The 12,375-nt window shown below is 36.6% G+C and overlaps 1 protein-coding gene across 7 annotated transcripts in view; it reads right to left on the reverse strand.

Moving 5' to 3' along the window:
* Window positions 1–11,865, reverse strand: part of PREPL (prolyl endopeptidase-like) — a 17,941-nt gene extending 6,076 nt beyond the window's left edge. For 4 of the 7 annotated variants that reach the window (XM_009325340.1, XM_009325337.1, XM_009325334.1 and 1 more), the window contains exons 1-8: window positions 11,614–11,865; window positions 8,689–8,886; window positions 8,103–8,169; window positions 7,236–7,442; window positions 5,055–5,178; window positions 2,537–2,753; window positions 1,775–1,960; window positions 100–303 (exon numbers count right to left, since the gene is read on the reverse strand). In XM_009325340.1, the coding sequence (XP_009323615.1) occupies window positions 100–303; window positions 1,775–1,960; window positions 2,537–2,753; window positions 5,055–5,178; window positions 7,236–7,442; window positions 8,103–8,169; window positions 8,689–8,886; window positions 11,614–11,832 (1,422 nt within the window). In that variant the 5' untranslated portion in view covers window positions 11,833–11,865. The remainder of the gene's footprint in view (window positions 1–99; window positions 304–1,774; window positions 1,961–2,536; window positions 2,754–5,054; window positions 5,179–7,235; window positions 7,443–8,102; window positions 8,170–8,688; window positions 8,887–11,613) is intronic. The other 3 variants (XM_009325335.1, XM_009325336.1, XM_009325338.1) reach the window with 3 other exon arrangements.
* Between the last annotated feature and the right edge of the window lie 510 nt (window positions 11,866–12,375).

Below are 12,375 nucleotides of genomic sequence, written 5' to 3' on the forward strand. Positions count from 1 at the left end.
TCTTCGCATTTTTTAATCTCTATGCCTTGCCAAATGCATTTTCTTTAAACGGGTGGGGAGGAAGGGAAGAATAATGGGAAAAGGACTGAAAAATCTTACCTTGCTTTTAGCTAGTAAACGTGTAGTGTGACAATTCGTAATAATTGGTACCTCTTGCACAGCTTGTTCAATGAGATTATTTTCTTTAAACGAATATGCAAAATGCTTAGGGGGGTGTACTGGGGAGGTGAGCTGAAAATAGCAAGTGCCGGTGGTATGTTCAGGATGAGATTCCAATTCAAATTCACAGGCCCACGTAGGTAGCTGAGGAAACACGGCATTTCAAGTAAGACCCTTACACTGCTTCTGTAAATTTTGTCTAGTGTGTCCTTCAGAGGAAAAGATTTTGAATATTAAGCTAAATATCTTCAGTTTGTATGTAGCACAACCTGTATTTCTTTTAAGTTCAGCAGTGAAACAGTCAAAAAGTGAAAGACTTCAGCAAACTTTTCCCCTAAGGCCATTGGATCAAGTTCAACAATGAAATAAAAAAGAAAAATCCAAATTCAGTTTAAAATGGGCATTAGTGCAGATTTTTTTTTTTAAAACTGAAACATTCTTTGAAATTATTCTGCATTGGTTTTATTTTTTTGGTCCTATTTCCCCTCCGATTTCCAGTCCTACTTCAACACGTTATACAGCCAAGTCCATGTCAGTTGTTATGCTTTTGCTGTGAGTTAGCTCAGTAATGCTAAGCCACTGAAAACGCCTGCCTCTTAACTGTGTTCCTAGTGCCAGCCATTGTGAAGAACAAAACCTTTTCCTGGCACATTCACCCTCAGACACTTACTGCTATTATATTTAAGATTTTTAACTCTGCTAAGAATAAAAGAAATCAAGATTCATTCTTTGAGAGCAGCAGGGACATAGTCAAACCCTCTGCCAGGCCACTGCTTACTTGGGTAAGGTTGCTAGAGCCTTCTGAAATGGCAGCAAAAGTCCAAGTTCTCCAGAGTAACTGTAGACGTTTTCTGAATAAATAAACTACGACCATTTTCAAAAACGAAGGTTTCGGAGACCATACAGAGTACTTTGTTGAAAACCTTTTTCTGTAGCAGTTTTACAGAATGCAGCATTGGTAGCTTGTTGCAAGAAACTTGCGAGTAGTTCAGATGACTGTATTTTTCAGGCAACAAATCAATTAAATATTTTGTCCTAATGGTCTCCAGAAATCATGGTTTTGAATTGAGTCACTTTGTTTTTAATCCACAAATGTTTAGCAACAACTAGAGAAGGGAAGAAATACTTTGCACAAATTGTACTGCAATATCAACTCTTCCCATTTATTATGGGACAGCGTCCATATTTGTCTTCTGAATGTTCTAATCTTTCTTCTGTGGGAGGGCCAGGCGTATTTCCTTGCTTACACTGATGAGTGTAACCAAAAACAGGCCCGGTAAAAGTAAGTAGAGTGTTTAGGGAATCAAGACCTATTTTACACTAGAAATCGGCGGTATTGTAAAGAGCTTGACAGTAATAAGCTGAAGAAAGAACTGACTCATAGGGATAGCTGCTCTCTAACTGTCAAAGTGCTACAATAAGCCACCACGTGAAATCCTGAAGAACAGCCACAGGTAATACAATTAGTTATAATGACAAACTTGGCAGTATTATAGTTTCCAAACCACTTCTACTCTTGGAATTTACCTTTGCTTTCATTATAATGTTATGTTAAAAAAAAAAAAGAAATAGTACTGGAAAAATATTATGCTGCTTAAGCCAAGTTAAAACATACCTTTATTGACTGAACTGAATGTGAAACAAAAGAAATCACACTTAAGTAAAGATGACCAGCATTCTTCAGGAACATAATACAGTGATCACTGAACATCTCCAAGTCTACTAGCTTGGTTTTCTCCTCCAGTGCATAAACTAACTGCCAGTTCTCCATGCCACTGGAAGCTACTGGTGCCTTCATCAACTATAAAACAAAAAAACAATCTTGCATTACTAAGATGTAGTAAGAGTTACAAATGAGATGTACAGACATATAGGTGCTCTCATGCAACATTTTTATTGCAAAAAATTACTAGTTTGTATTGGGGGGGGGTTGCCTGACTAAAACTTGAGGTTTTTAAATTCCTTTTACTTGGGCAAAATGAAAGAACAATTCAGTAACATTTGGAAAAGTTCAATTCTCATAGTTTAAGCTATAGAAGATTTTCATGCAGTAAGTGCTTTCAGTGTGGCCAGCAGAACTGCAGGTGGTTTGGTTGTACAGACTGAGATCACTAACTTAGATTTTAATATAGGGGAAACAACTGTTAAAGTATACTCATTTTTTTGATGTTGCCAAAGGAGTTAGAATCAAATTGGCATGCTACAGGTGAGACTCCATGTACTACTATCAGTCTTTCAATCCATGCAGCTCTCTCTAATTCTCTTAAATTTCAGTAAGCCGTGAACCACAGAATTAAAAGCCAGCCTTACTATTTCTGTATGATCTGCAATAGGTATCTGAATGAATCCTATGAATCTTATTATCAGTTAAAATTACCTTATATTCTGCAGGTTCTCCATATGTAGTAAGAATATATAACTCGTCATTTCTGTGCTCAATGTGGTAAATGATCCCTTTTGTTCGTGCTTGTACAAGAGCAGGTAACTTAAAAGGATGTCTACAGTCAACCAGCCAAACTTCTGAGGTTGTCTTGCTGTTGCTGTTGATAGTGAGAAAACGCCTATCTTTTGTGCAATATATGTCCACAAAGAATCTGTAAGGAATAATTAAAAAAAAAAAAACCAAACCAACTTAAACTTGATTAGTATTTTAAAAATACGTTGGTTGTTTCAGAATCATGGGCTTCCATCTGCAAGGTAAGAAACACCATGCCTGTAAGCATGAAAATTCCAGACTACTTGGTTCCCAAACCCACTCCTGCTGCATTTTCCCTGGGATTCAAAAACCCACAATCTTGTGTGTGGAACCTGAAATGTGCAAGGAAAGCAGTTCAGTTGTTGCGCAACTGAATCCAGGTTTTTGCATCACTGAGATACGACTGGAAGCTCATTGATGTATACACACTTTAAAATTCAGGCAAAATGTAGAAATTTTTATTGCGCTCATAACCCTATTTTTAAAAAAAAGTAGTAACGGATAATTAAATTGAAATTAATAAAGGACATCATGTGGGAACAGCAATAACAAAAGTAGGAGCTATTATAAAGATAAATTGATAAAAAGCCTAAGTGTTACTGACCTAACTTTGAAGCAAGAAAACCAAAAAAGACTATTTTTTTAAAAAGTACAGAGGCCTATATGAGACAAGACAGATAGCCTTGCAGTGATAAAGCTCGAAGCTAGGGACTGGTTCTGGAACTATCTAAGAAACTAGGAACTATCTACTGGTTTTAATTGCTTCTAAAATCTAGAAACAGAAAACAGAATGATAAGCAGTGGCTGGATGCTAATATTAGAGAACTCCAGGCTGAAATTCAGATTCAAATTTCTATGAGTCATCCTAATTAATTGGAATGTCACATCTTGGGACATAGCAGTTTCTTTGCCGTTTTGAATCTTTAAGACTGAATGTCTCTAAAAGCAACACTGTCCAACACAAAGATCCAGAAGATTTAATCAAGAAATTGCAGGGTTGAATACCACAATCTGCATTATACAGATCAGATACATGACTGCAATAATGATCCCTCTAGACTTCAAAATATTTGACTGGTGAAGGAAAGGATGCTTTAAGATAGCATTTTCAGTGCCTTTAATTATTTGCAGGTGGAGGAACTCAAATTTTTTCAATACTATTGTTTTTTCTAATTGCACCCTCTTGACATCTTTAGGAGGACAGGCACAGCGGGTTATCTAAAGTCTGCAAGGAATCAGCCTCCTGCCTCTCTAATACACGCGAATTTGGCAAGAGCATGGCACTGCATTCAGTAGAGATTCCAACAGTTCAGCTCTGCTGACCTTACCTCTAAGAGTCAAGCTGAAATGCAGGTTACGCTTCTCCCCAAGGACTCTGACCTTGATATTACAAATTTTCTTTTTGTCTTTGTAGCTTTTTTTTTTTAAGGAAGTCAAGAAATTTTCAGCTTCTAAAAAAAAATATTTCATTGCACTTAAAAGCTGGTGAGATGTAGAATGGAACTGCTCAATGGCAATACAAAAGAATGTCTTGCCATCTCCAATGAACAAAGGAGTTCAGTTATGAGCTGCAATAGTACAGGAACCTTTAGAGTAAGTTTCTAGTAGATTTACTGTAATGACTATGACCTTCAGAATTATGCCAACAGTTTCCCGGTGGGGAAGTGTCAGGTCAGTGCAACTTGATTTTCCAAAAGTATGCATCAAATGCAGCTGGAACAAAAGGATCTTATTTACTCCATCTCAATTGCAGATTTTTTTCTGTTTTTTTTAGATGAAAGTATAATTGACATTTCTTCACTGAATATGTAACTTTAAGAGTAATCACAAATGTTTATGGAATGCTGTATAAATCTACCACATGCTACATGGCTAAAAAACTAGTTCTGCACTCAATTTAGCAAGAGCCTTCCTGTCTTCCTAAACCACTGCTTAAAGAAAGGTTATTGAGAGGGTATTCAGTCAACAATAGTTCTATCTCTGGGAACGCCGTAATGATTTTGCTCATCCATTACTCAGAGCAAGGATTAGCCTGAACTTCTATGTTTTTTAAAAGATGTATCAGACATCAACAGCAGAGAAAACAAAATGAAATCCAGAGTCTGATTTACCCTGTATGAAACTGTCACACATTCATTAAAGGACACCCTGACCTGAGACTGACCTTGACATTTCTAAACTCAGCTGAACCCGTGAGGTAAGAGAGGGAAGTTAAATCTCTGTTGATCACATATCAAGAGGAGAACAGAGCACTTTCTCAGACTGCATAAGGCACTACTGACAGCAGAACACAACTTAAAAATGCCTTTTACCATTTGGAATATGATATGGAAGAATTTGTTTTCCAAACCAGTTATACTTTACATATAAAATACTTTAGCATATGTAAAGGACTTGTTATATTTTAGGTAAGTATTACCTTGCATCTTGTTCTGTATAAACTAACTTAGTATGTTTCTGATTAGTGAAAGTGGTCATAAACACATTCTGGCATTTAAGGTTCTTCTGACTGGTGTAATACAAAACATCATTTGTAGCCCATTCTGGAAAAAAAGACAAAAGCATATCAAATTTGGAACAGCATATACTATTACTGAGAGAAAATGGAGCTCTGTGAACACTGGACCCAATGCTGAAAAAGGTGGGTTCCAGCTGGCATGGAACTGAGGACAGCACTTCTACATCCCAGAGGCTGGGGTAAGCTACAAAAAGATTTTTCCATGTTTTCTCTAAATCCCACAGAACAAGAATCTTGTAATATATTAAAAAAAAAAAAAAAGGCAGAGGAAGCTCTTGACCCTGTGGGGGTTCTGGAGGTAACAGGAAAATAGATGATGTGTGGCTGTTCAAAACTGAGCAGAGAAACAGAGGTTTACATAGAGTCAGCAAGATAATAAAGAGGGTATGAGCTCTGCACCGCTGCATGTGACTGCATGCAAACCATTTAGAGAAAAGAGATGATGCATGTGCCCCATGGGTACTGCTGAGAGAAAAATTCTCCAGTTTTCTATGCTTGTACATGTGTTCACAACATAAACGTGTAAATATAGGAACCTTGCTATTCTGAAGTTTAGTAATCTACCGATACAGCCAAATTACTGCCATCTCTGCTGCTCCTACAGCCACCAGAATGATGTTTAGTACATATTCTTTAAAAAGTTACTGTATTCTGTCTTATGAATAAATACTAATTTTCAGTACAAAACCCGAGGAAGTACCACACTGAAGTAATGCAAACAATTTGCTATCTGAACAGCAATGTGGCTCCAAAGTGCACAGGTAGCTGAGGGTTCACTATGAAGACAAGCCTTTAGAAGGGAAATCCAAGTTCTTCTGTAGCCTAGCATTTAAAAAACCACAGATGTAAATTTTCAAGAACTTTCATTTGTCTGCCTGCTATTGCATATCATGCAATACAAGCATATACTTTGCAAGTGTATGACCTAATTCTCTTGGTCATGATTGGGGTACCTCTGTCCTTCATGATACCGCAGTACCTCACCTACACCTGAGTAAGTTTACAAAATCAGTGTCATCTCTACCATCCTGGTAGTCATTTTTTGTACTCCTATTATCTGCCATAATGTGTCACACCTATGTAGGCAACAGGGAGCTGGTTTCTTAAATATACTGATTCTTCCAGACAAACCTAGATACATGTTCAAAGCGAGTATAGTCAAAAATGTCACTGGCAAATTTTCAGGCCTGGTTTTCAGCAGGCATTATAAACTTCAATTGTGCAAACATTTACAACATTAAATTCTTGCTAGTGTTCATTTTTGTAACTAGGAAGTTTTACCTAGTTTTAAATTCTTGCCCTGCCCAGGTAAACTGCTTACTGCACTATATCTACTTGATGACTTCTAACAATATAATCCAAAATACAAGATGTGGAACATTGTATGCACACTATTGCACTCTTTTTGCTATATTCTTTAACATACTATAAAAAAATAAAGGTTTCCCATTCACTTCAGCTTACCTCTGCTTATTTTAACAGCAATGTAAAGCTCTCTAATCTATTCGGAAAGAATTGACTCAAGGCCTGACTGACTTCTTTGGGCTCTGAATTGTGACCCACATCCTAGGTTCCAGCTGAAATTCCAGCCAAGCCCTAATAGTAGGTAGCACCTGCACACTTTTCAGCGAAGCTAAGTGCCTCCAGCTATCAGTGACTTCAGTAGTAGCTGTAAGGGTTTAACAATTAGAACATTTCTGAAAAATATCTTTATATTGCAAACAGTTATGTCAGTAAATTTTTAGAGAAGTGCATTGAATTAAATAAAAAGAATGATATGCATGACTGTTCAAACATGTATAAATGCTTGCTTTTACAACGAAGGAAAACTTGTATCATGAAAGCGTTCACTTTCATCCACATCAGATAACTTGTAATTGTTATCTGATTCTAATTATCTAATTCCACTGATTGCAGTGTGGAAGATATCTTAAATAAGAAACAATTCAACAGCTATTAAGGATTAAATCTAAAAATGCTGCTTGCTTTTTTTTTATTAAATACTTTAATATTATTTGTAGACTAACAAAATTGTTGTGTTGAAAGCTGGTGTGATCCACAGAATATTTATAAACAACTTACCAAAACTAAATACATTTGGAATTACTTTTTCCATGACAGGAAAATGACCAAGTTTCATAATAATGCAGGTCGCCTCTTCAGAATTTTCACTTTTTAAGCTGATAGCCATGTATCTCTGATCTGGTGAAATTCTGATCCGTTGAATAAAGGCATCAGAAAAGCCAAGATCTTCAGTACTGAATAAAACATCAACATTTCCTTCATCTGCTATGTAAAAAAAAAAGAGATAGCAAAAAAATCCTGTAATTAAGGCACTGTCAAAATGAACAGTGATTGTTAATACCTGTATTTAATAAGCCTGTCTGCAATATTCACAAGCATACTACTGGAATTTATTAACACCAAATATTTGTCTTGCAAGATATTTGCAAATGCACTTTGTAAAAATAAACAAAAAATTACAGTTCCAGGAAAAAAAGTCTTGTAGTTACTATTAAAAATATTTTTAAAGTGTAGATCTTAGCTTCTAGTAAATGTATGAAATTTTAAAGTTCAGATACCAAAAGCACAGTTGTTTTTACTAAATACAGTTAGTAATTTTTTTTTCCAGCCCCTCAGAAATAAAAAAGCATGAATGTGCTTTTCCTTTTTCAAAATGTTAAGTTAGGGCTCCGAAAAGAAGTGACTTCTCTCTTTCCTCTCCAGAAACTTGCCTTAGTATCAATATATACTATTCCCTAACTCTTTTCACCTCACCTTTTCTGATTCAGGATTCTAGAATTATTAATCAATCATTAAAGAATTTTATAAAAGTATTTTTAGTTATTTTAAGAAACAGAGCAATTAAGCTTTAATGTAAGAAAAGTCCACTGACACATGCACAACATTTTTAACAATTGCACCATGTTAAGAAGAGCAATCTCTTACCATCATCTGCTTTTGAAAGAAATATGCAGCCATTCTCTTCAAAGTACACATTCTCTCCAAACCTGATCTGTTCAATAAAAAACAAACATATTTCAAGTCCAACATATCGTTAGACCATTTCCTTAGAATCCCTATATTCAATCATTGTTCTGTACAACACAATTGTAACATACACAAATGACAGAATATAGCACATACATTTTATACTAAAGAAGGAATTGCATGCATCAGAAAGGTTCTTTCAAAGTTAGGGTACTTAAGCTACCTATACCTGCTCTAAATTTAACAAAAGGCTCAGATCACCTGTAATTGCTCTTGTAACTTACAACGTCTTGTATTCTTTATCAAAAAGTCAGGTAATTATTGTATCTTTACTTGCCTTTGCCTATGGAGAAATTAATGGAAATACACTATCCTAAGAGGTATAAGCTGTTCTAAACACATGCTGTTACTATCCACAATTATTAAAATATTCAACTCTCAAAACTACCACCATAAAATAATCAGTAAAACAGATTTTTAAAGCAGGAATATGCCTTTTATTTGTACTCAATGATGAGAAATGTTTGTATTTTTTGCCACTTACCCTTGGGCTTCCTGAATTGAATGTATACTTGTGCAGTTCTTCTAATTTTTCCGTGATCCTTTTTGTCATAGCTTTGTATCTTGCTGAAATGTCATTCCAGTTTTCCTGCTCTGATTTCAGAAGATTCTTGTACGAAAGCTCTGATGAGGTTAGGGATGTATTTTGCTTCCTTTTGGAAGGGATTTTTGTTCCTTCCTGCTAAGTAAGGAAAGACAACAATGGCTACAAGCCAGCACTCTGTACTCTAATATGAATATATTGAGGCAACGATGGTATTTCCTGAGCTACAGACCCAAACCCAACTTTGCATTATTACAATAGTACTTGCCATTAAAAAGAAAAACCACAGTTGGAATAAGTTTTTCTTTTCAATTCTTCCTGATCTTTTAGGAAGGCATTGTCAAACGTGCTTTACTTGACACATTTATTGAGGTCTTCCCTTCAAAATCTAGGGTACTATTAATGTATGCTCTTAATTGATTATAAGCAAAAATGTTTGTTCTTGTTTTAGAACTAGTTTTTAGTTAATTTTTATGGAATTCTGTTATTTTTCCTTCTTCAGAGGTGTTTTATCATAATTTTCCTGTTTTAAGAGTATAATTTCTCATTTGCTTTCCTAGACAACAATGCCGCCCACGCCTCTGCCTCTGTACCTAGGAGCCCTAGGAGCTGTTCAGGTTCTTGCTCCACCTCCTAAAAAGTGTTAGTATAAATGTTTATAAGGCACAGAATGAAGTGAAGCAGTGAACTGATATGGGTCCTGCAACAATTTTATCAGGAATAAGCTTAAGGATCTGGTTTTCCACGATCCGTGAGCAGACAACTGCTACCTCATTGCCAACAAAGCTGTTTTCTCTTGTAAAGATGTTAAAAATGTGTTAAAATTGCTAGCACAATGCTACTTCTTTTTGCTTGCTATAAAATCTTGATCAAATAGTAAGCTTAACAACATATATTACAGTACATAACACTGCACAGATCACACAAAGTAGCATTTTGTAACATTCATTGTGAATGTGTCTAAACTTAAAAAGCAGCATATACTTTTTACCCCATCCTCACTTTGCATCAAGAACTGATGGTTTGTTCCTGGTTTGTCTTCACAAATGCATGCAATCTAAAATGTGAATGTTATAAGTAGACTTTGAAAGGAGGAGAAACTATCTGCTCCAGTTACCAAACTCCCTATGAATGTAAACCACATCATTCATGAGAGCAGACTAGTGTTCGTGACTGGTTCAGACCAACAGTCCCTCTAGCCTAGTGTATCAAATCAGAAGCACAAGTCAAAGAAACCGTGAAAGCCCTCGGAGAAGCTCCGGAGCAACCATGTAATTGGTCAAGGTAAAGAAATTGCAGGATGTGTTAGTAGTACCAGTCACTGGAAAAACTGCTGTAAGAAAACACACTTCCCCAAACCAGAAGCAAGCAAGCAAAAACCCCACAGTGGCCACAAATGGATACTTAGGGAAGCGTAAGAATGGGACAAGCCCAGATGATATTCCCCAACAGGTATTCCCCCAGCCTTCAACGATTTTAGCTCAGGCATTTCCTGGGCTGAATACAGTTTCTGGATATTTAATAAGTCTCTTTCATGTACATGTATCATCTCCCCTTGTACCTATGTAACATTTTAGCATCCACAACTTATTTTGGCAACTTCCACACTTCATGAATTTTTTGATGATTTCCCCTCCTTTTGTCTTCAACAGTTCCCATTGTATTTATTTGGAAATATTATATAGAGCTGGTGGCCACAGTGTAGGTATATATTAAGAGTTCTTGTACACCTCCCTGCCTGGGGAAAAAAAAAAGAGTCATCTAGAAGAGCATCTAGAGAGATTTTGAGGATAGCAGAGGATCTCGGTGACAATCAGTTTGCAAACATTTGCTCCAAAGCAAACAGGCATAGCTTCCTTTCAGGTGAAAACCACTTGTTTGTATCCTGGAACCAGTGTCATAGACCAGCTTTTCTAACTGTGTTAGTGAACTGCCAATGAATAAACAGAACCACACATTCTCATCCATCAAGTCTTCATACTTCTCCTTGAAACATTTGTTTACATTTCAGACACAGACTTAGGAACTGTTTATATTATGGTTAGAAATAAGAAGGTTACAACAAGATGATCTTTGGGTCACCTTTGAAGAAACCCTGTCAACTTGAAACAATTTTAGAACTACACATCCATCTGAAAACATGTTTAAGATAAAATAAACCAAAACACTGATCTTTTTAAACAGCATTTATGCATTATGCATATAAATCAGTTTACAGGCTGTCATACTGCAGTAAGCTTTTATAATACCTTTAGGAAACACTGTATTAGAAATACAGGAACAGAAGAACAGGTCTGAAATTATTTCAGACCGTTTTCTGACTCTGTGCATGATACATTGCCACCTATTTACACAGTATTTACTTACAGAAATAAATCAAAGTACCTTTCAACGTAGAGTTTATCACATGTGAATACAATTATGAGAAGTCAATAGAATATTTTAGTATTTCACACGGTGCAAACCACGGCTTTCTGGTCAGCACAGTAAAGGTCAAGTTTTGTTGAGCCAGCTCACAGTGATTAAGTCTGGTGTCATCAGTTTGGACACTTTGCCTCTACACTAGCTGATCTCTCCCTGCAGTTTTCTACTGACACTTTATCTGAATCTTTCTGGAAGGTACCAATTTTTTAAAAATTGCTACAGCAGGAAAATCAACCAAAATGCAGCTTTACATCAAAACAGCATAGGAAAGTTGAACAACAGTATATGTCTTTGAACATAACTGAAATCCTAGTATTTATCCCCCTGCTTCAAACCTTTTAGGAAAAAAGTGTTTCCTCGACATTTGAAAAACATGGCTGGCTTCCTTAACAGATGTGCCAAGGTGGTTCTTGACATTAAGTTTATACTTAAACAGCATACCTTGCAGGAAAAGAATCTCCACGGAAGGATGCTTCCAGGTGGCACAGTCATGTGTGTGCATGTACCTCGTGAACAGTCCAGGATGTGGCATTTTTTTGGTTTTATTTTACTATAAAGACATGTTGTTTGAAGATGGTTATGCCTGAAGTAGTATCTGACACAGAAGCTCAGCCCTTGGAGAAGATTTCGCAGTCCAACACATGACGTTCTAACCTTCATTTCTTGATAGTCAACCCGAAATCTCTGAAAATCCCAAACTGCTGATCATTTACACTGTGTATACATAACATAAACTGAAGGTAAAACTTCCTTTCTTTCAAAATGAAACTGATTCATCAGGTAAATCAGATGAGAACAGTAAAACTTCAGCTGTTTCTTAACAACTGGTACACACAGCTTAGCTTGCATATTAACCTGCTACATTCCTCCAAAACGTCGTTCCTAGCAGTTGAAAGTTTAATTCTAGTGAAACTATCAACGAAGAGAAAGGAAGGTGCAACTGTGAATGTTTAAACGTCGAAGAACCAAAAACCGGGAAGGTTTTGGTAAGTTTTTTCCTCCTTTGTAAGTATCATATAATAAAATCACTTTATCTCAGGAGGATAACTTGACAGCAAGAGCCGAACCCCCCTCGCAGGAAAAACTGACAGGTTTGCAGCTCTGCGGGGGGAAAGGCCCCACGCGTTCCACCGCCCGCGGTCCCGTTCCCCCGTCCCGCCCGGGCGAGGGCCAGAGAAACCGGCCCGGCCCGGCCCGGCCCGG

Source organism: Pygoscelis adeliae, unplaced genomic scaffold, assembly GCF_000699105.1.
Source record: "Pygoscelis adeliae isolate BGI_AS28 unplaced genomic scaffold, ASM69910v1 Scaffold96, whole genome shotgun sequence".
NCBI classification, from domain to species: Eukaryota; Metazoa; Chordata; class Aves; order Sphenisciformes; family Spheniscidae; genus Pygoscelis; species Pygoscelis adeliae.